Below are 25,459 nucleotides of genomic sequence, written 5' to 3' on the forward strand. Positions count from 1 at the left end.
AGTAAGTACTGGTCTTGAGCAGGTGATGAAGGACCAGTTTGTCAAAGCAAGATAAGCCTTTGCAATTGTTGAGTCCAGTGACCCAGCTGAGACCAATGAACTAAGTTTGGAGCAATTGTTATATGGGGCCAGTATGGTTCCTGTCCTAGGCTGAAGCCATGGATATGAAAGACCACTATTCCCAAGTGTGTTCCCTAGTCATTGAGAGGCCAACAGGACTAGAAGCTGCCCTGTAGTTTCTATGCGGCTGGGTCCATCTCCTGTGTCACTTGAGTTAATTCCTAGAGATGAAAGTCTACAGATTGCACGGAGACCTCGAATCTTCCCATACTTCTTCATAACATTACATGCAAGCCTATGTCTCAAAGGTTTTTGCATCATTTAGTCACCCTTTCCAAGCCTGAGGCTCTTCAAGCATCATTTGGGCACCCTTTTCAAGTGTGTGGCCCTTTGAGCCGTCTCCAAAATGCATAGATTCCTCTGAATCTATTGCAGTGGTTCCCAACCTGGGGGTCGGGGCTCCTCTCACAGCAGCAGATACCACACTTTTCCCTCTTAAGGAAAGTGGCGAGTCAGGAGTGATGGCAGCAACAGCACTTCTAGGTTTGAGCCTCCACCACACCAACTAAGGAAAAACTTTCAGGACTTGCCTGTTGGTGGCTGGAGATGCCATAAACCTGGGCTCCCCTTGCTGCTGCCACTGACAGATAAGCCCCCTGGCACTCCATCCCTTTTTTTTTAGTTGGAGCAGCAGCGCAAACCCACGAGGACTGTTGCCACCATAACTTGCCATTCTCCTTACTTCCCCCCCCCCCACTCAGTGGTTCCCTTACCTTTGGGTAAAGGTTGGTAACAACAGATCTGTTGGGTAGATTCCAGTCCAGTCCAGATCTGTTCCATCACGAATTTATAAACTGAGTGTAATGAAGAATATGGAGTTCCCTATGACTGTATGGAGCAACCAATTCAAATGATTGCCTGAATGTGCGTCTGGAATTTTGAATGGGTGGAGAGAGCCCTGGCTTCCATGTTCTGTCTCCTACCTGCAGCCATCCATTGCTGAATCTATTCCCCAGTTACACTTGTAGGTTATTTCAAAGGACTGTAGTTTTAAAAGTTACTTGAGGTTTAGTTAAGCATGCTATTATGCGAGCCTGATTTCCGCTAACAACCATGCCTGGCTGCCAAGGAAATTTTTATCGGTGCTGGGATTGGGGCTTTGGGAGCTGTAACTGTGCCGCTAAAGCCATAATGTAACATTCAGACTGAAATCAATCATCGCATCTTCGTCTCATTATGGATTTAATTTTCTTCTGTGTATTAAGTCTAAATGTCAGATGGATGGGAGTAATAGGAACATAAACAAAGGATTCGGGAAGGGTGTTTCCAGTGTTTCATGGAATTGGGAGCAGGAGAATTAACTCTGTGTGTGTGTGTGTGTGTGTGTGTGTGTGTGTGTGTGTGTGTGTGTGTGTGTGTGTGTGTGTGTGTGTGTGTAGATCTCCGAAAACCGGATCACTTTGCAACAAAGAAAGGAAGAAAATGGTAGAAAAGAGATTCTGCTTCACTGTCATTGACTTTCATAACAAAGACACCTAAGGGCCATTTCCACTGCTGGAAAGCTTACTTCAGTTATGTTTTAACACAGATATTTTCCTTATTCTTAAAAGAAAAAGATTTTATGTGTTCCTGCAAGTCAAATCTGTCCCTTTTCCATCCCTCTTTAGCGCCTCGGGTTTGCTGGAGGTAGGCGCAGGGTTGCACCCATATCCTTCTCCCCATCTTCATACTATAGTGATGCATTTGCACTAGTCTGCTGACCAGTGGAAGCCCCAGTTGCACGTTGACTCCTGACCTTAACAACACTGAGGTTGTCTAAGACTTATAAACCCAGTGATTGAGGCTGCACAGACCCTGTAATTTTCTTCCCTTTCTCCAGATTCCTTGATCTGAGGTTGACCTTGACAGCCTTTCCCTTTGCCATCAGAGGTGTTGTGGATGGGAACTTAGAAGAAGTTACTTAGGGCGTAATCCTAACCCACTTTCCAGCACTGGCATAGCTGTGCCAGTGGGGCACGTGCTGCATTCTGCAGTTGGGAGAGGCAGTCACAGAGGCCTCCTCAAGATAAGGTCACGTTTGTTCCCTTACCTCAGAGTTGCATTGCCAGTACCTCAATGCTGGAACGTTGGTTAGGATTGCGTCTCTAGTGTGGTGTGGTGAATGGATACTTAGAAGAAGGCTTTCTCAGTTTTGGGGGCTAGAATCTAGACATCTTCCCAAGAGAGGTGTACTTAGTACTGTAGATGGACAGTGATGGGTGTCCTTGTTCCAACAAACTCTTTTTTATTGTTTACCTTTTAACCAGAACTGAAATGGGTGCTGCTCCATCTGTTTGTTTCCTGCCCCATGTCTTTTTATGCCACTTTTATGCCCCAGTTATTGCCCACTGCTTTCTCTTACACCTTATGAAAATGCTGCATTTGATTGCTGTTGTAGGGTGTCTTGAATGCATGGACCTTGAATTATTAAAATGCAGCTGCTCCATATCTTCCCTCACTTTCCATTCCAGTGCTGGGCAAAAGTGTGCAGGGTTCCTCCCCCCCCCCTCCAAAATAAAGCACAGATCCATGTTCCTAACCCAGAAACCTGAACAGGGGAATACATAAAGCCCAACTACCCAGTCCTCGACAGCACTGTCCTTAATGAAGTGTGGATTACTTTCAATATTGTAAGAATGTCCCTCTGGGATCCTTTTATCAATTATTATTGGTGTATCAGTCACTACATGAGGGTGGATATATTTATTTATCCATTTATCTCTGAGCTTTAGCTAATGCTTCCAGCTAACATGCAGTTGGCTCTTTTAGCTTTATTGAAAAACCCCAGTCAATGCCCTTCAGGAAGTCAGAGGATGCGTTTGCTGTTTACCAAATCTATTATCCCACTGTACGAGCATTAAAAAAAGAAGAAGAAGAAGAAGACAGAGGCTGCCTCTGACTTAGGAAAAACACAGTGCTTGTCATATATCTCAAGCCCATTTCTACTTGGGTAGGTGGAGCAGACTCACATAAGAATTCTTGTAAAGAGACTCCGGGGGCCACAGTGGCACCTCCAGTCCCTAAGCTAATAAAACCCAAAGCATTTATGGGCAGAGTTGAGCAATCATTATGCACATTAGCACATTTGTGCAAAGTGGTTGGAAAATGAGCTGTAATTTCACTGGAAGGATGGGGGACAGGGTTGGGCTGCCTCAGCAAAAGAGATGCTTTCGAGACTACTGTTAATTTATGCAAGCATAGACATATTTTTTTCTTTAGTTATTTGGGGATCAGCCAGGGCACAAGAATTATTTAACTTAAAAGGTCCATAAGACTATACATCTTTAGCAAAATGCAACTTTTTTTTTTTTTCACAAGGAGATTTAAAGAGAGTTGGCACCAACTCACACCTTTCAGAGGCTGCAGAAAACCATCTCAACCCTTCCAGCAGATCACTGGGCAGATCACTGGAACATGTTCCTCCCCCTTCCCAATTGTTTGTTTGCTTACCATCTATCTACCTGCTGGAGAGTTCTGTACAATGTGAAAGTTTGCTTTTCTATGCATTCTTTTTGGTTGGCCCCAAATGAAGCATGACATTGGATTTGAGGAAAAATGTCTCTTCTTTGACCTGCATTACCTGCATTACCTGCATTTACCTGTATTTACCTGCATTAAAAGTTTCAGAAAGTTTTTCATCCTCTAGCCGTGTCCAGTGGTCTGTCATACCAGAGACTGTGTGGGCCTTCCACCTTCTAGGTTCCACCCCCCCCCCATTTTTTTTTCCCTGTAGAGGAGTGAGCATCAAATTACTATTTGAATAAGCTCTCATTAATGACATGATGTTTCTGGTACCTACATTTCTTTTTGTGGGGAGGGGGGGGTAGTAACAATTGTTTAAGTGCTGTTTTAAGGAAAAGAGAATGCCCTTTCCTTCTACATAACACTGGCAGCACTGGCAATGTACTCAAGCCAGGGTAACAGAAGGCTTGCACCAGGGAACAATCTATATCTCCCAGATTATCTCAGACATCTCCAAATACTTTTCTAGCCCTGGATTCTTTCCATACCGAAACAAATAATAGATGTGTCAGTCCCTGATTGTTTTACTGAACGAATATTAACACTGCATAATCCAGTTTTTGTTTTCACAATTTCATGCCAAAATTGTCTGAGAACTAACTAACCAGTTGCATTTCTCTTCCTTTTTTTTAAAGCATTCAAAAGAAGTGGGAAGACCACAGACACCATTAAAAGAGACAAGTTTAGAATCATGGACTCAGCCACAGGTAAGAGACAGCATTAGTGATTAGTTTCTTTCCTTTATATATGAGTAACATTGGGTAACTCTGTTGCACATTGTACTTCATGGACATTTGCTTTAGGCCCTTTTCTTGGGACATGCATAAAAATTACATGATTTTCAGAGGCATCTTAAATTGTTCTGAGAGATCCGTCTACTTCCTAGAAGACTGTCCTAGAAAAGTGGCAGTCTGTTCTGCAATTCAGATGAGTTTACACTTGGACTTTGGCCGGTGGTCTATGCAAGCAGAAGACTGGGGTAAAATTGCTTCAGGCTGTTATCACTTCAAGGCTGGAGTAAGATGTTCGGAAGCCTGAAGGGTCACACCAAATGCCAGATTTCCTTACCTGGTAGTACAGACACAGACACAGACACAGACACACAGACACAGACACACACACACACACACACACACACGTGTCCACAGGGGATACATTCCTGCTGCTACAGTGGATGGCAGGAAACCCTATACAGTACCTACTTAGCATGATGCTAACAGGAAGCAGATAGCAGTTTGCAAATGCTTTGCAAAAGGAAGCTTTGCCTAAAAGGGCGCAGACAGTGACAACACTAGACTCTTAGCTGCTCGAGCAGAGATTTTCAATCTTTTTCATCTCACAGCACACTGGTGATAAGGTACTAAAATGGTTAAGACACATTGTTGGTTTTTTGACAGTTGACAAGACATACCATGGTCTTGTTGGTGGGGGCTGTTGGTGGGGGCTGTTGGTGGGGGCTCACATTCCTCAATGGCCCTACTAATAAATAACTCTCCCCCAAACTCCCATGGCACACTTGCAGACCATTCGCGGCACACCAGTGTGCCACTGCACAGTGATTGAAAATGGCTGTGCTAGAGGAACGCTAGAAGAGGCAACAGCAATAATGCTAAAAGGAAGCTGAGTTGAACATTCTTACTGTCTACGTGCTTTGTCTGTTCACTCCTTCTTAGTCTCCTCTAGCATTCCTCTAGCAGCTACAAGTCTAGAGTTCTTGCTGTCTGCTTTCTCTTCCAAAGTGTTTGCAAACCATGGAAATGGGACCTGAGGATATTGGGGGGGGGGGGTTCCTATTGTCAGACCTCTGCTGCTCTTCCACCCATGTCCTGAATTCAGAAAATGAATGTAGAAGAAGAGTGGTGGGGATGAGAGTAGTGATCTAGAGCAGGGGTCTCCAAACTCTTTGGCCAGAGGGCCCCATCAAATGTCTGGCACCGTTTTGAGGGCCGAAATTTTTTTAATATAAAATTTATATAAATAAATTAGAGATGAAACTTATATGTGTGAATAAATGAGTGAATGGGCTCATTCATTCAACCTCTCTGGCCCTTAGAACACCCTCCAGATGCAACCAGAGCACAGCTCCAGTCATGTTCGGCAAAGTGGGCCAGTGGCTTTCAGGGGACAAGAGGCTGGCCGCGGGCTGGATAGAGGCTCACCATAGGCAGCATCTGACCCCCAGGCCGGGGTTTGCAGACCCCTGATCTAAAGTGCTGATCTAGAGTGCTGAGTTACCCCTGCTAACTGGGTAAGAGGCACCCTTTCAAGTGGGTGCTCCTCTTTTTAGCAGGGGGAGAGTAACTAGCCCACCTCACCCCAGCAGTGTCTTTTATAGTGGCTGTTTGCTAGTGTTCTTTTGCATCTTTTTAGATTGTGAGCCCTTTTGGGACAGGGAGCCATTAGTTATTTGATTTTTCTTTGTAAACTGCTTTGTGGACTTTTAGTTGAAAAGCGGTATATAAATACTGTTAATAATAATAATAATTAATAATAAAAAAGCACTCTAGTCCAGCACTCTCTTCTCCTCCACATTTAATCTTTCACTCCATTGTCCTCTTCCTTTTCCAATCTAGGGTTCAGGTGGAGGGGGGTAGATAAATTGGGATGACAGGCTGACAGTGCAATCCTATTCATTCATTCATTCATTCATTCACTCTCTCTCTCTCTCTCTCTCTCTCTCTCACACACACACACACACACACACACACACACACACACACTTCTGAGTAGATATATAGATACGTGTGAGTGTGTGTAAGTGCCACTGAGTTCAAGGGGGCTTTACTCCCAAGTAAGTGTGAATAGGATTGCAGTGTGAGAGTATTATTAGCCTGTTATAGCAAATATGAATATAATATATTCAGGTCCACTCTTTGGCCATAGCAGGGGGTAACAATTTGTTTTTGTTTTTCAATACCTCTGTTGATAGTAGCCAGAGAAATGTTTATTTGCCAGAGCCTGGATGTCACAGTAGTAATGATGAATGGGTTTGCTCTGTTCAGTCATTCATTGGGTCATGTGTGTGTTTTGTCCTTCTTTCCATCATTTTGTCACGGCTGTGTTTTCATGTCTGTGTGCATGGAATGGGGAGGTCAGCTTCAGACCCATGGTGGGTGGTCATGTGAAGTGGCCCATACTCTGTACTCAAGGCAGTGGTGCAAAGCCTATAACAAGTGACAAAACGAAAAAGGACAAATTAAGTGACTGCCTCTGGAAATTACGAGCAGCTCATTAACTCTGGGGATGGAATTCTATTTAAGTCCGCAGGATGACGGCTTAAAGAGTGAAGGCTTATGAGTTGAGCATTTAAAGGTCCACCAGTTTTTGATCCACCAGTGAGGTAATTACACTTGTTCAACCCAAGAGATGGGGAAACTGATGGAGGACATCGATGCACAACATTTAACTTGAAGATAATATAATGTGTTATAAAAATGAGGCTCCAAGTACTTGGCACTGCTTTGTGTTTTACACCAAAATCTGTATTTTATAGCTGATGACTGTTTTCACATTGTCTTGTATGTGGGAGGAAAATTGACAACATCTTTTGCATTTTAATTATAATACCTTTGCTATTTTGGCAGGCCCTGTGGATTTTTATTATTATTTTCATTATTTTCAAATCTAGATTTAGCCTAGAGTTCTCGTTGACAACTTATACAGCTGGGGTTTTTTGCTGCCCTGCTGACTTTCTTCTACTAAGTGAAGATACTTCCGAAGACTAGAGCTTGCACCAAGAATGTTCCTGTCCACACAAAGGCTATGAGTTAACACTTTTAATGATGACTAGTGTTGGTAGACCTGTTTGCTAATGGCTAATCACAATTCATGGCACTCTCACCCTTCTTTGATGGTGCCTCTGAAAGTGCTTTCAGAACCTGTTGCCATAGCCCACAATGGCTTTTGCTTTTGTTTTGTGCTAGCCTTTTGACCAAATGTAATATTGTGGCACCTGGCATCACCAATTAAGAACTCTTTCTTTCTTTCTTTCTTTCTTTCTTTCTTTCTTTCTTTCTTTCTTTCTTTCTTTCTTTCTTTCTTTCTTTCTTTCTTTCTTTCTTTCTTTCTTTCTTTCTTTCTTTCTTTCTTTCTTTCTTTCTTTCTTTCTTTCTTTCTTTCACCTCTTCTTGGTGCCCAGGTTCCACTAACTGCCATGGTTCCTCCCCCCCAAGTTCAAAATTCATCTCAGATTTTAAAGGCCTCTACGTCATGACACAATGTAACTCTGAGTAGGTTTGAGTAGGTCTGAGAAGAAATGAGAACTGTCTAAAGGTTGAGAAATTTCTCATCTTCCTAACAAAATTGCTGAAATTGCTCTGCCATTTGTGCTGCCGTGAACTGGGGTGGACAAAATTGGAGACAGAGGTGTTTTAAGGTCAAATTTTGTTGTGGTGTAGTCGTGCATGCCAAAGCTCTACAGGAACCCACCATAGGGAAGCAGGTTCTATCCCACTCAATGTATGTGAAATTGCATTCTCTGCCTTTGGCTTTTCATGTCCCTTCTCTCTCCCACTGGGGATTGGCCTCTTGAAAACTTAGATCATGTGCACTGCTGTGCAGGTATGGAAAATACATTTGAACAGTACATGTGCACAGACCAACACATGTGTGTTATAGCCCTGTTTGGTGTGCACCAATTTAGTTGTAGAGGAGCCTTTGACAAGCTGTTTTCTCCGCTTGAACCTAAACAAAGCATTGGTAGGGGAAATATGACACCTATCAAAGCTAGAAAGAAGCTCAATACCTGTTCTTCCCTCCCTTATGGCCCATCACATTCACCACCTCATCTCTCATTATAGGAGAGTTTTCAAGCAGATGTACTAATAATCAACAACCACAGGTCCAAGCACATTTAGGTAGGACAGTCGGTGGATTCAGACTATTGGCAGTGGTGCACAGAGAACCAGCTTGGTTCCACTCATTCTGTAGTAAGTGCCACATCATGTGATGCCATCATCTTGGCAAACACATAATTGCTTGTTTGGGGACATTATGGTGGTTGTTCAACATTTACTGGCCTTTCCCTTCAACATACAATTGTGCACTGCTAGTTAATGCATTATGGGCTCGGTTCCCAATTGACCAGCTATGTATCCTCCATAATGTAAACTTAAACCATTATGATGGGAAGTTGCCCTCAAAATGAGCATGGTACCCATCTTTGATGAAAGCTGAAATGGCTAATACATGGTTTAAAAATGACCACTTGGTTTTTGTAGGTGATCCTGACTACATAGACTACATAGACTCTGAGATGTGGTGATGCCATGGTTTAAGGCAGTGGCGTTCAAACCTGTCCCTGCTGCGCACCTGGAATGTGGTCCCCATTTGGACCACATCCAAGCAACCTGCTGCACGAAGTTCTCCTCTTTCAGAGGACAGGAACACACTGGTGTTGTTCCACACAGGAACACAGTTGTGTTGTCTGCCTGGTGTCCCAGAAGGCCGTGCAATAGGACATCAGGCAGACGAGACGGCCCAGAGCGTCTCTGTCACCTGGAAGAGGAGGACTTCTCTCAGTGCCACATGGAACCAAAAGTCTGCTCACTGCGCAGATGCATCCATGTGAATCCCAGATCCGCTGTTTGTGCAGCTTTGGTTTAAGGGAATTCAAAGTGTGGATTCATCAAGACAATTGGGTTTAACTTGACACAAGTTGGTGATTTAAAAAAACAAAACAATGAATGTAGGTATATTGAGCTGTTTTTTGTCAAATGTTTCATGTTCCACTTGCACTTTGCCAAAAACTTGTCAGTGCATGTTGGGGTCTTGAGCTGTGGGTCACAAATGTGGGCTACTGAACTGTCAATTACATTCCATAAATGTATCTAGCAGATCAGTACAGGCAAATGTCCCTGTCTACTTGTACATATTTTGCAATTTGAACTGAGCAATGAGAGTGGCTTGTAAACTATATTGGTACATGGGAAAGTGCCTGGGCTGAAGTTGAAGTTGACATTTGGGGAAAATATTGTTGTTATGGTTAACCTTGTGCATCAGGTGTGGGTTTGCCAAGAATTATTGCTCTTGGTGGTGTGTTTTGTTGTTTCCTGCTCAATCATGGCTTGTGTTTTCCCTGGCCCGTCCTTTTTACAAATGCCAGTGCTATAAGGAGACCAATGAGCCGGTAAGTTTGAAATTGAATCGTCTTTCAGGAACGCTAGCATACGCACATGTTTACTATTTTTTAAATCCCCCCTTCTGTAATTTGCTACCTCCTTTAATGATGCAATATTACAGCCATGGCTAGGAAATTAGAATGAATCTAAAAATCCTTTGCATCTACCAGGCTTGGGGATGCATTCAGATACTTTGGAACTATCACATTTATTTAATTCTTTTTTTAAAAAAGGAACATCTGGGAGAAATAAACTGTACAAGAATTTGTGTCAGATTATTGGAACTAGTTCGGGCATAACTGTAAAGACCTTTGTATCTTGAAATCACTGAAGTAGTAAAGTGTTGTCCCCTCTGTCACCAGGACACAGAACTCTGAATTTCTCTGGCCTTACAAGGGCTGGGCATCTTTGCTATGGTTTAACCCAGGGCAGTCCAACTTTAAACAATTGGGTATTGTCCTGATATCTCACACATCCTCAAGAGCTGTCTGTAATAATAAAGGTCTAGTTCAGGTGTGTCAAAACATAAGGCCCATGGGCTGGATACAGCCCGTGTAAGCTTTTTATTTGGCCGACGTGATAATTGGACTCACACAGCAACAGGGCTGCTTCTATCAAGGCTCTGGGTAAGGAGGCCCATGAAGGCAATGAATGCTATTTGGTAGGGCTTCTCAAACTAGGGTGTCACAACGCCCCAGCCTGAGGGCCTGACCTGTGCTCCCCAAATAGCTATTTGGCCAATAGATATTAGTGCTAGTAGTGTCAATGTATTAGGATGAATTTGAGACATACAGGCTGTATTTAGATATTTTAAAAATGCTGATTGTTTCAGTTATTTGTCCCACTGCTCTGAATTAAGCCGGTGGCTGGTACCTGTGACAGGAATTGTGTGGAGACATTACATCATATATTTTTTTACTGCCCACTCCATGATACCCTTCGTAAGATCTATCTGGCTCCACTGCTGAACAAAATGCAGGGCTGGGAGGATTCATTTAAATTACAAACTCTTCTTTCCATAGAGGAAACTGACCCTCTTGACAAGGTTGCCAACTTTGTTTCTGGGATTCTGGCAGGACGGAATTCTGGGTCTTCCGCTATATTATGGTGAATGGGGGGAGGGGGTATTGGATGATTACGAGTGTTTTATTTTATTGTGTGTGTGTTTTGAATGTTTAATGTTCGGTTGTTGTTTTGTATTTCCATTATCTATGCCAATAAAGGTCTTATGTATGTATGTGTATGATATTTAAAAAATGCTCATTGTTTCAGTTATTTGTCCCACTGCTCTGAATTAAGCCGGTGGCTGGTAGATTATGTCAGGGTTTGGCAAAGCTGCTTCCACTTTCTAGTTAAGAAGACCCATAAACGGTTTCAATGTTAACAGAGATCAGTTAGCTTGACTTCTTTCTGAGCCTGTCTATGGTTATTTCAGCTTGGGGAGTGATCTCTTTTCAATTCAATTTTCCACAGTTGTGTCTTGGCTTCAGTGATCAAAAGCTGTCAGATCAGACCTCTGATTCAACAAGAGCAAGGGAGAGGACAAAGAGAGAGTCCCCCTTCCAATAAGCACCATGTTGGAAGTGTAAAATGAAAGATGTGTGTTTTTGTGGCATGCAGTGAAAACCTCTTTGCCATCTAATGATGGCTTGCGATCTACAATAATAATTATGACTGTTTCAAAAGTCTAATTTATTTTGAGGGTTCTTTTCTTGTTCATATTGGGCCCAGTCCATCTATTAGGTTCTGATTCAACCGCCCCTCCCGTTTTTGTTTGTTTGTTGTTGGTTGTGTCACTTTGTTGCTTACTTGCCCAAGCAATTTTCAGCACTGCCTGTGTTGGCAAAGACAGGAGGTCCACATATTGTTTCATCCTGAAATTGGACAATTTGTTAACTCACATTGTTACCAAAAAGGACTGTTATGTTTTAAGGGGAATTATTATATTACCCTTTTGGAAACTTCAGGATCGCAGGCTAGATAACAAGACAGCGTAATGCAAATAAATTACTTTTTAGCTTGAAAAGAGACTGGGAGAAAGATAACTTTCAACCAAAGATTATATTTTTATTACAAAAACACACAGGTAAACATAATGCACATGGAAAATTGATAAGTATATGTTTCTAGTACTTGTCTAGTGTATCTTTCTAGTCTAGTGTACCTAGCTTATGGCGGTTGCATTTGAGCAGTATTTGGTGCATCCGAGGAGATCAGGAAAAGGGAAAGATTTTAGGGAAGGATTTTAGGGGTCCCTGATCTGCCAACCCAGTTGCTGACTAAAGATGGGTAGAGAAGGGGAGAAAAAGGGGGGGGAGAAGGGAAAAGGTTCCAGACGCAAGATATAGTTACCTGTCCTGAGGAGCAGATGGATGGGGGGGGGGGGGAAGTCCAGGAAGGAGGACCTCTGCCTTGGAGGGACAGTCAGAGAGAGCTAGCATGTGCCAGCCTTCTCTTAAAAGGGTTTTTGCTGACCCGAATGACCCGGATGTGGCCTAGAGCTGTCCTGGATGCGCATGCTCACTATACACAATGGGACACGTGGAGCATGCAAGAAAAACAGGATGACCGGGTATCAGCCATGACTGGCCTCCTGGGGGAGGGGGTAGCTGGCTCTTCAAATCTACATACAGTGATTTAGTTAAAACAATACATTGCCTAGAAAGGTGGAAATTGTGTTGTAGCTTTACCAGGGTCTCTTGGAAACATGTGCTGGGGGAAATGTGGCCTGCATGATGTTTTTGAAACATAACCAGATATAAAACCACAACTTAAAAGGAAAAAGGGGATTTTCACATAACAACATATCCCAACAGCATTGTCCTGGGGCAGTGTGAGTAGAAAAATAATGTGTCCATCATGCAGCATTCATGGCAGCAGCTACTTGTGTTGCCCACATCACCCTGGAGCACTGCTGCATCTTGGAATCATGTGGATGAAAAAAATGGTCAATGGCAGGAGGTGGCTGTGCAGTGGAGTTTAAGCCATAAGTGACAGAGGCAACTACAAAAACTGCTTGTAAAGGTATTTAAATGAAACAATGAACAGAAATATGTATAAATTGAAAAAGCAACCCCATTTTATGTACCTATTCATGCCATTCAGCCCCCAGCCCATTAATTTCAGTGCTCCATTTGACCATGGTTCTCAGTTGTTCCAAAAAGGATTGCATCCCCCTGACTTGAATATAAGCTTACTGGGATTTGAAACCACCTGTTTGTTTATGTTACTTGATACAATATCATGTAGGTTGGTGATAAACTACCAATTTGGTGACCTACCATATCCAACACCTGGTATTTGCAGGTGTTACCAGTAGTCATGTGGGATCAACTATGGAATGGTGCCTACCATTATATTCTGGGTAACATTTGAGGTGGACTCTAGACTGCAAGTGACAAGCAGCTCAGGGAAGACCAAAGGACCCGCTGGGAAAATAATCCCCTGATTTGGGGGGGGGGGATGTTTCAAAGTGTCCACTTGAAGTCTAATTTCACTGCATCCCTATAAAATATCAGGTTATTTGGAACTTCTGCAGTTGCAGTAGTTGCCATACCATCAGCTTATTGCCCCCCACCCACATGCATCCATATATCATGGCATCAGTTGTGGCATGCTCCTTTCTACTGAATATTCTGGATGTCCTTCCATATATTTGTATTAAAAAAGCAGCTCAGTTTCAAAGATGGCTGGATGTATTACAGAAGTACTGGGGAGGGTAAAGACCAGGGGCTGCAGTGGTAATTTATGGTGACCACGTCCTTGCCTTTCAAGCTACTTGAACACACTTCCTATCGACAGGGCACTGGAATAAATATACATCAAACAAAATTGGCTTTTCCATTTGGGAGAACTCAGTTCAATAGATGCAATAATATATGGCCTCTCTTGTCAGCTACCATATATCCACCAACCCTCCCCTTGCTCTCAAGCCAAGACACAGATGACCCCGAAGGTCAGGATAGGCTATTCATAAAACACTTTCAATAAGATCCTTTCTTAGCATTCTTCATTGTCCAGTGATTAAAAGCTCATTTAACCAGCTGGTGTACATCCGAGAATGCTTTATAGGTTGGGCTTAAATGTCGAATACAGTGGCATCTGCCACACCTTAAGTGATAGACTAGTTAGCACAGTAAGATGCAAGAGGGCACACTTAGAGTAGTGGTTCACAAGCCTGGGGGTATCAGCCTTTGCGGAGGGTGCCAGACTGAGTGATATGTGCAGTTATTGGGTGGGAAAAGTCATATAGCAGACAAAGCTGGGTGCATTTTGTTCCCAATTGAATAGGTATATAACAGGGATGGGAAAACCCAGCATGACTTGACTCAAGTCGAGTCACCGAGTCACTGTCCCCCGCAATTATACTGGAAAATGAATCATAAGGGGGGCACTTTCCAAGTCGTCAACTCGCCCTTTAGTCCTTGTCGAGTTGCTGTTCCCATTTAAAAAGCCTGCTTTGGCTTCATAGAAAAAATGGGGCTGCTGCTGGGCTTTGTGTGTGTGTGTGTGTGTGTGGCAGTTGACTTTAAACACTCCCCTGATGTCCCCACCTATCTGTAAAGAGGGCTGGAGGGGTGGGAGCAACAGCGAGAGAGCTGAGACAGAAGCAGCAAGAAGAAGGAGGGTCACGTGCAGCAGCTGTAAGGCTTACCAGGACGACCTGATCCTTGGCAGCTCGACTCAGAAATAGTCCCACTACAGCCACTCATTCAGTGAGGCTTCCCCCTTCCAAGTAACAATGGAGCTCAGTTTACAGCAGCCAGCCATGCAGTGGAAAGCGTGATTGGTGCTACAAACCTCCTCCCCTTTCTCCTCCTCCTTTCTTCTCCCTCCTGAGCTTATGCAGCCAATTGTAAGAATGCCCTTAGCTCCTCTTCCTGCCCTCCCTCTGCCAAAGACAATATGAGAATGCCCATCCTTTGTCCAGTGATAATCGGTATCATCCTTCCTATCAGAGATGGCAAAAAAAGCCAACTCCTGCCTCACACTGAACTGGAAAAGGAAGCATTTAACCCTTCCCTGCCTCATGGCTGGAACTCCCTGCTGTTCACCCAGTTGGAATGCTGGCCCCATGAGATTTTTCACGCCGTGAAAACAGCAAGCAAGCACCCTCAGACATAAGCAGACTTGAGTCAGCATGCATGGGGACAAGTGCTGAGTCAGGGGAGCCCTGACTCTAGTCTTTTTCAGAGTCTTCCATGCGCTGACTCACAAGTCACAGAGTCAGCAAAAATCACACATTTTTGCATCTCAAGTGTGAGTCACTCTCGAGTTCCCAGATTCTTGGTGGAATCTGGCACAAGGTGTCAGTCTCTAAGGGTCTGGGCCTGGAGGGTTTCTTGTTGCGTTCAAACCTTTGTCCCCCCCCCCCCCCCCGCTAGTTTCTTCCTCTCTGTGCTCATTTCGCTGATGGAAAGCAGGTTCATGGCATCAGAAGGGATAATGATCCCCCCTTTTGTCGCCTTTAAGGAAAGTCTCAAATGAGGTTCAATCAGAAGGACCAAGCAAGCAGGCTTTTGGGGGGTATCGTGCATCATCTTCAACTGTGTTTCCCTAGCCTAGAACAACAGATTTAGTGTCCAATCCTATCCAATTTTCCAGCAGTGGTGCAGCCCCAATGCAGTCCCAAGATAAGGGAACAAATATTCCCTTACTTTGAGGAGACCTCCATGACTGCCCCCCCCCCAATGACAGGATGCAGCACACACCCTCTTGGTACGGCTGCATCAGCACTGGAAGTTGGATAGGATTGGGCCCTTAGTCCTGAAACCAGGTTTCTGTGCAGGAGTCAGCCATTGGACACTTGAAAAATAATACAGTGCTTCTGAAAATGTAAGCAGATTTTAGGCCAGTGGTCTTCTACCTTTATCATGCCGTGACCCCAATATATAAATAACTAAAGTACTGTATGAGACTGGGGACCCACAACTTAAATTTAGGGCGCAATCCAGCACTGGCATAGCGGTGTCAATGGGACATGTGCTGCATCCTGCACTTGGGTGTCACTTACAGAGGCCTCCTCAAAGTGAGGGAATGTTTGTTCCCTTAGCTCAGAGCTGCGTTGCCCTTATGTCAGTGCTGGAAAGAGCAGGAAAAAGTTAATGAAACCTAGCACCAGTGCAAGATGTTTTAGCACAATTGCTAAGAACCTGAGCAGGACAGGGAAACAACTCCTGGCACCTGAAGAGGTACAGCAGATGCCCTTCCTGGTGGTGCTCTATTCCAGTGGTCCTCAACCTTTTTCATTCCCTTAAGTTACTTACTAGACTTTTATTGGCATAGAATAAACACATACATATTCATAGCACATACATACATATTCATAGCACATACACAAAAATAAAACAAACAAAAACCCTCACCGTATGGGAGGCTAAAGCAAATTGCGCATTCTGTCTTTTCATTCCCATAAGTTGCTGCGACCCCACAAATGAGGCTTCATGACCCCATTGGGATCTTGACACCAAGGTTGAAGAGCACTTAGGCAAAGAAAACCTATGTTTGTGGTTAGAGTTAAAGCTTTCAGGGTGGTAGGCATGATTCAAGACAGCATTTTGGAGATGTGAGGCAAAGTGAAACATTCCTGCCTGGTCAAAAAGGCACCTGTAAGCAATTCAAAGGGCTTGAAAACATGTCGATAAGATTCCAGGAATGTTCCACGAATGGAGTCATTCAAACTTCCATTGAGTTATTTTCCCAAATACGAGTTTGCTGGGAGAGTGTGCCTCAGCCAAAACAACTGTGGGCACAAGACTAACCAGGTCTACTCAGAAGTAAGTTCTATTTTGTTCAATGGGGTTTACTCTCAGGAAAGTGTGGTTAGGATTGCAGCCTGTAGGACTTTTTTTTTTTTTTTTTTTAGAAAAGCTAACATTTTTAATAGGATTACTGAAATTTCTCAGGAGGATTTTGTACATCTCAGTGTAGCCCTTGTCTTGGACAAGAAAGTTAGAAGGAGATTTTGTAAAGGGCACAAGTGAATCTTTAGGAAGTTGACATTCTCTTTCTCTTTTTTAATGAGATGACAAAATAGCAGAAAAGTCCCAGCCTAATTACCAGTGATTGAGGGTAACTTTATTTTCCTCCTTTCCTCATCTGTACAAAATCACGCTGTAATCTCAGAGCAGTGGATAACAACATCCTTAATCCAATATTTTAACAGTAAATAATTTGATGATGGGAATTGCTTCGCTAATCTCTTAGACTGCCAACGGTACAGTTAAAGAATCCGCAGGGGGTTCACTAATCAGTTTTTTGTAGAGGAAATCAGCTCTGGCAATTTGTCTACATTCAAAACAGCCTGCAGCTGGATAGAGCCAGGCTTACAGCTTTGGGTTCTTTCAATAGTGGTGAAATTTGTGTTCTCTATTTTGTTTTTCTGTTCAACTGGGGCAAGGGGGGAAAGTTTTACCAAGGAACCAGCATTTTTTTTCCTCTTCTCTCTAAATCCATCTAAAGCCTCTGTTACTGTTGTTTATGGTGCAATGAGAGCTTGCAACCCAGAGCAATTACCTGCACCTCCTTAAGGAAGCCTGGATTATACATCCACTAGAGTGCCGCCTAGCCTTGCTTCCCTCTTCCTTGAGAAGTACTGTAGCTCAATGACAGAGCACTTTCAGAAGCTCCCAGTTTCAATCCTTAGCATTTTGTTGTAGGGCTGGAGAGAGAGGGAGAAAAATAAATAAAACAAAAACCGAGCCACTGCCATTGTTATTAAGCTACATGGACCAATAGTTTGAGTGTGGAGAAGACAACTTCTATGTTCATCAGACACATCCATGATCCAGTGCTAGAGCACCCACTTCTTCATGAAGTCATAGTTCGGTCCCTGGCATCTCTAGATGCCAGTGGTCTGATTCAGAAGAAGGCAGCTTCATACCTTGTTTAGTTGCTTCATCCTCTTGGCCTTCACCCACTTAGGCCTGAGAGTTGAACACTCTTGCCCACTGGAGAAACCAAAAGTGAGTGAGAGGATACCATTGGAGAGAATGCCGATGAAGCCTGATCAATGGCGTGGGCAAGGAAATTAAATATCCTGCAGACATTTATTTTCCTTCCTTTTCAGTTTCTCCTCCTCCATTCAGCTGAAGTTAGAAATGTTGCCTTTCAGTCAACGACATTCTCAAATTTTTTTGCTGTGAGCTTCCATAACAAAGTGACTAATTAATACTCAAAGTCCATTAATGACCCTGGCAGCAAAAACCTATTACAATTTAAACTTTGTCAGCACCTGCAAGAAATCCTGAAGTCACCTCTAGGGCCTTGGTACCTCCAATGTTTCCAGGGGGTCATTTTCAGGAGACTAAAGAGCTCAGGGTAATGTAATCCAGTTTTCCTCTTTAGAATAATTAAGACAGAGCCAATTTCAAATGAGATTTGTTATATCGTTACTTGAACACGTTGGGTTTCTAACCTGTGATCAAGGTGGATTCATTTTTAGAAAGTTCCTCAGCTCTTTAATGCCTTAGGAGTTCAGACAGGTTTTAGAGATTCCCTCCCCCCTTCCCCATCTCAAGTCAATGAGGGAAGGGGAACTGGTTAATTGCATTCCCTGTTTTCTTTTCATATTGCTAGTTTGAATGCTGCTTGTGGGCTATTGTTGGTTCAGAAGGGGCTTATTATCCCAATGAAAAGATTTACTGGCTCACTCAGAAGGCTTCACAATTGCAAAATAACAAACCAGCACATAAATGTTGCTTGCAATTGGGAAAGAGTGTGTGTGTGTGTGTGTGTGTGTGTGTGTGTGTGTGTGTGTGTGACTGACTATTTATCTAGGAGAACAGGCCTTTAAGACTTGAACCTGTGGTAAGGATATCTTTTAGAATGGGGATAGCATAGCACAGTGATTATGGGAAGAGCTGAGAAGATCTACCTTAGGAACACAGAGAAATTTGTTCATTAAGCTCATTATTTTTGACACTGATTGGTAGAGGCTCTTCAGCATTTGAGACAAAAGTTTTCCTCTCCCTATTTTGAGATGCAAGGGATTGAACCTGGGACCTTTTGCAAGCAAAGCAGCTGCTCGACTCTTGAGCCACTGTGCTTTCCCTCAAGGTTAAGTGAAAAATACACAGATCACTTATAACATTGAAATAAGAATGGTAACTTGCTGTCCTGTCCCATCAGCTAGAGCCTGCAGGACAGGAGGATGCATCGGAGGACAGTTTCATGAATATGTGCTCAGTCCATCTAGATCAGTGGTTCTCAAACACCAGGACCCACTTTTTAGAATGAGAATCTGTCTGGACCAACCAGAAGTGATGTCCTGACTAGAAGTGACATCATCAAGCAGAAGAAATTTAACAATCCTAGGCTGCAATCCTACCCACACGTACTGAGGAGTAAGCCCCATTGACTGTCATAGTTGAAAGCATATACAGAGTAGCCTGTTAAAAATACAAATCTGTAACACTTCCCCAAATGCGGTTACATACCAGGGTAGCATCAAGTCTATTAAAAAATAAAAATATTTAAATGAATGGGGACCCACCTGAAATTGGCTCATGACCCACCTGGTGGGTCCTAAGTCTCATGTCCATGGAGAGTTCCATGTTGGCAGTTTACTTGAACAGGTTGATCTCCTTCTTGCTTCCCCAAGCATCATGAAGAGTAGTAGGGTCATTTTGACCTGAAATAAGAAGGTGGAGGGGAGGGAGCAGCATAAAAAAATAAGTGGAGGGGGGGAAGCTTTAAATTGGTATTGGGAAGAAAACATTATTCGGTAGAGCACATTGGCCTTTCTCAAAGCACAAAAATAAGATTCTTTGTGCTTACAATGACCTCTACCAACATGGAGTGCTAAAAGGGCTAAAAGGGCAGGAGGTCTGGTCTACAGGGTAGAGCCTCCATTTGCCTGAAGATAATATCCACAAGGTCGCCAGTTCGAGGCCACCGACACCGTGCGACCTTGAAGCAGCTGACAAGCTGAGCCGAGTTATTCCATCTGCTCTGAGCGTGGGAGGATGGAGGCCAGAACGTGAAACCAGATCAAGAAAGAAACATCTTGAATGTTGTGGTTCTTGAAAGACAGAACCTTCTTTCAATTGTAAAAATCCCTATGGGGATTTAAATCGCCTGCCTATGTAAACCGCCTTGAATAAAGTCTTGAACAAAGACCAAGAAAGGCGGTATATAAATACCTGTATTATTATTATTATTATTATTATTATTATTATTATTATTATTATTATTATTATTAAATGGTTACCTTTTGGTTTTGATTACCTATTGAAGGTTTTGTCTCTATTTTCCCTGCAGTGGCCTGGAGCATAACACTCTGTTGCCTTTCCATCATGCCCACCTGGGTAACCACTCGTGATAGGAAGCATAAGCCCACTGATAAAGAGGGAGCTGGTATGAAGGAGATAACTGACTCAGGATATGCTGCCCCTGAAGATCCCAGTTCTAGTGATTTTTGTCTGATCCTTACCAAGGCCTGCATCTGGGCCCATATTCATTTCCTATAGAACTTGTGCTGCTGACTCTCTTGATCTCGGCTGGAGTGAGAGACAGAGGGAAAACGAGAACTGCATGCCCATGCTAGCCCAATGCAGGTGTTAGGTCTGAATGTGCGAAGGCAGGCAATCAGGCCTGCACTGGCCAGCCATGCTCGGAGGCAGCTATTTTCAACCTTTTTCAGCTCATGGCACACTGACAAGGCACTAAAATTGTCAAGGCACACCTTCAGGTTTTTGACAATTGACAAGGCACACCATGCTGCCAGTGTGGGGCTCATATTTCCATTGGCCCTACTAATAAATGACCTCCCCCCCAATTCCCATGGCACACCTGTGGACCACTCATAGCACACCAGTTGCCATGGCACACTGGTTGAAAATGGCTGCTCTGAGGCATTGGTGTGCTTGGCGCTTGTCTTTGCAGAAAAGCACTGAATGTGTTGGCACCTGGTATGTGTGACTAGCTGGGGGTTCTCATCCTCCCCATCCTGGGCTTGATGAAAGCCATGGTGGGTGATGACTGAAGAGAGTAGCAAGTAGACTTTGTAAGGGGCCATTCACACAAGCTCAAAATTGAGGCTGGCCATAGCCTGAAGTGAGCAAAATGTGTTCCAGTTCTCCATCTCCTACCTCTGTGCCAGGGACCAAATGTGTATACCTGTGGGTCTGGCAAAAATGGGTTAACTAAACAGCTCTGTTTTATTTCAGGGAACAGGCACACAATCTGCACAGTACTTCAAGCAGTGGTGGGGCTCAATCTGACCCTTCAGTGTGCAGAGAATTTGAAAAGAATTGCAGATACCTTCTGTAAGGTGGTGGTGGGTTGTGTGTGTGTGTGTGTGTGTGTGTGTGTGTGTGTGTGTGTGTGTGTGTGTGTGTTTTGAACTGGGTCTCCCTGCAGCTTGCCCTTTATCTCCAGGGTCCGTCATGCTCTGGCCCATCACCAGTCTCCTGGAGATAGGATGGAGAAAGGGAGCACTGCCAAGCTGGATGTAGGCAGCTAACTAAACCTGGATGTGGTCAGTTGACTGCCTCCCCTTATGCCTTATAAAACCTTTGCTTCTAAGACAGCCTGAGGTGTGTGCAACTTGCTGAAGTAGCCATGCAGACTCCTTTGCCTGATCATGTCCTGACTGCTGCATTTCCTGTGACCATCCTGAGTCTTTGACTCTAGCTAGACCAGGGGTGTCAAGCATAAGGCCCGGGGGCCAGATGCGGCCCATGGAAGCTTTTTATCTGGCCCTCAGGCACTCAGCTGCTGAGCAGTGCTGAGGTATTACTGTTATAAGTGCAGCCCACATGAAAATTTGGTTCTCTCATATCTTGAAATATGATCAAGATTTGTGTATTTTCTTTTCTGTCATTTGCAGCTAATGAGTTCCTAAGTGAGAAAAGGTGCTTATTTTTGGTTATGACCTGTTTAATGACATCATTTCCTGCCTAATGACATCACTTCCAGCCCTCAGCAGGCACCGTGAATGCTGTTCGGCCCTTCATATGAAATGAGTTTGACACCCTGAGCTAGACCCTTGCTACGCTTCTGTGTTGAGTGTTGCACTGTGGCCAGTCCTGGCCTCAACAACGGCATGACAGCTTCACAGCCTAGCATTAACCTGGTTGTCGCATCTCATGGCTAGATAGATGTTCAGACCTTAATGACATTTGCAACCATTTTTATTCAGTGTTTCACATCCTACAGACTTGCCATACATCTCATCAAATGGATCTGACCACAAGATGGAGCAGTCCGATGACAGTTCTGGCCAGCCGCAGAGTAATCTACATTTGCTTCCAGCTCAGACTTGTGATGGGTGTTCCTGTCAGCTCTTCAAAATCTCGGCATGTGTGGTAAACACACAATTCACTGCTCAAGATTGTACAGTGAAATTTCTGATTTCATTATTCTTTCCCCCACCGCAGCCACGCCCCTCACCTTGTTAGGAGTATGGGCTAAAACCAAACTGGTACAAAGTTTAAGCAAATGCCAGAAGAATTGATGGGATGCTATTCAGATTGAGGGGCAAAAAATAAAACTGAAACTGATAGATTCATTACATGGAAACATACAAAGCAAAAGAGCAAATAAATGGAGGTATGGAAAATAAAGCCTCTGAGAATGGCTATTTAAGAGTGATAGATGTGTTGTCAACCTGTTTTTGGCTAAGAGCAAAATATGTATGTTAAATAGAATTGGGGGTGGAAGAGGGAAGGGCGGAGAGCAAAGAGAACAATATCAATCATGGCAGTAACGGTTTAAACACCGAAACAATATCTCAGTTATTACTAGTATGTTAAAGGTGAACCTATACTGGTGGTGGTGTTTAGCTCCTGAAGCCATGTGAACATTCCCCCCCCCCAGTTTGCTGAAGCCTAGTATTTACTATTCCTACCAAGACACTGCTGAAAATTTGGCCATTATGATTTTGTTCTCTGCTACAGGGAAAGATGCCAAAATACTTCCAGTAAAAGAAAACTTCCTAACCCATTTCTGCCCAGTTCACAGGTGTACACATTTGACCCCAGTTGTGCATTAGCAATGTTGGACAGAAATGGCTTTTAAAGTACATGAATGTTCTCCTAAGTTCATTCTGTTTGTTGCCATGCTCACAGTGCTTCTAGGGCCACTGCTTTATTTTTGTTTTGTTTTTAAACTGGTTAGTGTGTGTTTAGTATGTTATCTTTCTGAGATAATCCTTCTAAGTGATCAACATTCAATCAGAGATCCTGTCTGTCATTGGATATCAAGAGTCACCACATGAACAGGATGGTGTTGTGATGCAACATTGCCAACACTGGTGGCTATGGATATTGTTGATGGCAAGCTAGTTTGTTGGCAACCTTCAGTCTCGAAAGACTCTGGTATCGCTCTCTGAATGGTGGTTCTGGAACAGCGTCTAGTGTGGCTGAAAAGGCCTATTCGGGAGTGACAATCCCTTCCACACTGGGAGTAAGTGCAGTCTGTCCCTGGCCTGTCTCCCTGGCTATGGGCCTTCCTTCTTTGCCTCTTTGCCTCAGCCTGTTGGCCAAGTGTCTCTTCAAACTGGGAAAGGCCATGCTGCACAGCCTGCCTCCAAGCGGGCCGCTCAGAGGCCAGGGTTTCCCACTTGTTGAGGTCCACTCCTAAGGCCTTCAGATCCCTCTTGCAGATGTCCTTGTATCGCAGCTGTGGTCTACCTATAGGGCGCTTGCCTTGCACGAGTTCTCCATAGAGGAGATCCTTTGGGATCCGGCCATCATCCATTCTCACAACATGACCGAGCCAATGCAGGCGCCTCTGTTTCAGCAGTGCATATATGCTAGGGATTCCAGCACGTTCCAGAACTGTGTTGTTAGGAACTTTGTCCTTCCAGGTGATGCCGAGAATGCGTCAGAGACAGCGCATGTGGAAAGCGTTCAGTCTCCTCTCCTGTTGTGAGCGAAGAGTCCATGACACGCTGCAGTACAGAAGTGTACTCAGGATGCAAGCTCTGTAGACCTGGATCTTGGTATGTTCCGTCAGCTTCTTGTTGGACCAGACTCTCTTTGTGAGTCTGGAAAACGTGGTAGCTGCTTTACCAATGCGTTTGTTTAGCTCGGTATCGAGAGAAAGAGTGTTGGAGATCATTGAGCCAAGGTACACAAAGTCATGGACAACCTCCAGTTCATGTGCAGAGATTGTAATGCAGGGATGGCAAGCAAAGCCAATTTGATGGCAAGCAAAACCAATTCAAAGTGAATTATAAGCGAGGGCAGTGTTTCCCCTCCATTGGAAGGGGGGGGGTATGTCCTGTTTCAGAGCAACCCCCTCAGAAGCTATTATTCACCATTTTTTATTCAACAGCTAGTTCTCAATAAGGCTTATTGAGCATTCTCAATAAGGCTTATTGTTCACACAAAGAACATGTTAGAGTGAACTAGTTCTCCCCCTCCCCATTGTTCACATGTTCATATCCCCAGATTTGCATTAAGAATGATTTTTGTTTATGGAAATGAAGTCACAAAGTGTAATACTGCTGTGGGAGGGGGGGGGAGGTCAAGCTGATTTAGAAGTCGACATCCAAACAAATTTTCTCAATTGAAAGGTGCTGGGGCTATGGTTATTGTGAAGACATTCTGTACATGTTCAAAACCATTGTCCTGATGAAAGCCAACAATGCAATCTTATTTAATCAGCTCAGAAGCCCCATTAAATTTGGTGGAGTATACTCTTAGGAGTATAAGATTGCAGGCTAAATTCCCTCAAAAAATCCCAATCTTCAAAAATGGGCCAAATTATGACTTTGATGAGTAGATAGGGAGTTTCACTTTTACGTGTTTTTTTATTTTATTTTTTCTTTTTGTGTTGAAAATGAACTATTTAATAAGTGTAGACTGTTTAAGATTTGATAATTAATTTTTTATATGATTTTGTAGTAGAACAAAGAAATGTAGTTTGAAATTGCTGCACTTGCCACACAACTTGCAATGTCTTTACTTCTTAATTTTTTTGTATTTGCTTTTAATGAAACAAAAAAGTATATTGGGGAAAAAAATCCCAATCTCCATTTTTTCATTCTTCTATTTGGGAACTGCTAAATGCATAAATCCAATGGAAATGGTTATGAAGAGCAAGGGCACCACATCCTTTAGGCAGGCTGATCCATCAGCAGCAGACTGCAGGGTGTGAGAGGGCAGTGAATTCAAGGTGCCTTTCACCCCGAATCTGCTACTACCACCTCCCTCTAGCCTGCTGTAGATGCAATCTACACTTACTCACTTTCTGTTTGCTCAAAGCAGCGGAAAGGGGATTGGTCACCTCCTTACCGTGGCTCCCCAGGCAGTTTCTTCAAACATGAAAGTGGAGGACATCCAGTTTGATTTACAGGGACCTGCAAATGAATATGACCGTTTATTTGCTTGGTTGCATTAAATCAAACTACAAGTTCTGCACTTCTGCAAGTGAAGAAAGAGAAATGGTTGGCAACCTTCAGTCTCGAAAGACTATGGTATAAGCCTACAGCACCCGGTATTACCAAGCGGTCTCCCATCCAAGTACTAACCAGGCCTGACCCTGCTTAGCTTCCGAGATCAGAGGAGATCGGGCATGTGCAGGGTAACAGTTGCAAAGAGAAGAAACCATGCAGGAAGGCTGGTAAGCTGCTGCTTTTTTGGTAAGTGCAGAAGCGGTGCCTGCCTATACCTGAGGCAACATCAGTAGGCGTTCTGGGTCATGCCACCAATTATGAAGAGAAGCATTTATAAGGCCAAGGAGGATTTTGAGCTTAACATAGAGTTCTTTAC

The 25,459-nt window shown here is 43.6% G+C and overlaps 1 protein-coding gene and 1 pseudogene across 1 annotated transcript in view; one reads left to right on the forward strand and one right to left on the reverse strand.

Annotated features, from left to right (window-relative positions):
- PCDH11X (protocadherin 11 X-linked) overlaps positions 1 to 25,459 on the forward strand; it is a 733,772-nt gene that overhangs the window by 329,727 nt on the left and 378,586 nt on the right. Inside the window, exon 3 of the mRNA XM_066640189.1 lies at positions 4,257 to 4,328. Coding sequence (XP_066496286.1) covers positions 4,257 to 4,328 — 72 coding nt within the window. The remainder of the gene's footprint in view (positions 1 to 4,256; positions 4,329 to 25,459) is intronic.
- On the reverse strand, positions 25,170 to 25,286 carry LOC136663480 (5S ribosomal RNA; annotated as a pseudogene).

The sequence above is a fragment of the Tiliqua scincoides genome, chromosome 12 (assembly GCF_035046505.1).
Source record: "Tiliqua scincoides isolate rTilSci1 chromosome 12, rTilSci1.hap2, whole genome shotgun sequence".
Lineage (NCBI taxonomy): Eukaryota > Metazoa > Chordata > Lepidosauria > Squamata > Scincidae > Tiliqua > Tiliqua scincoides.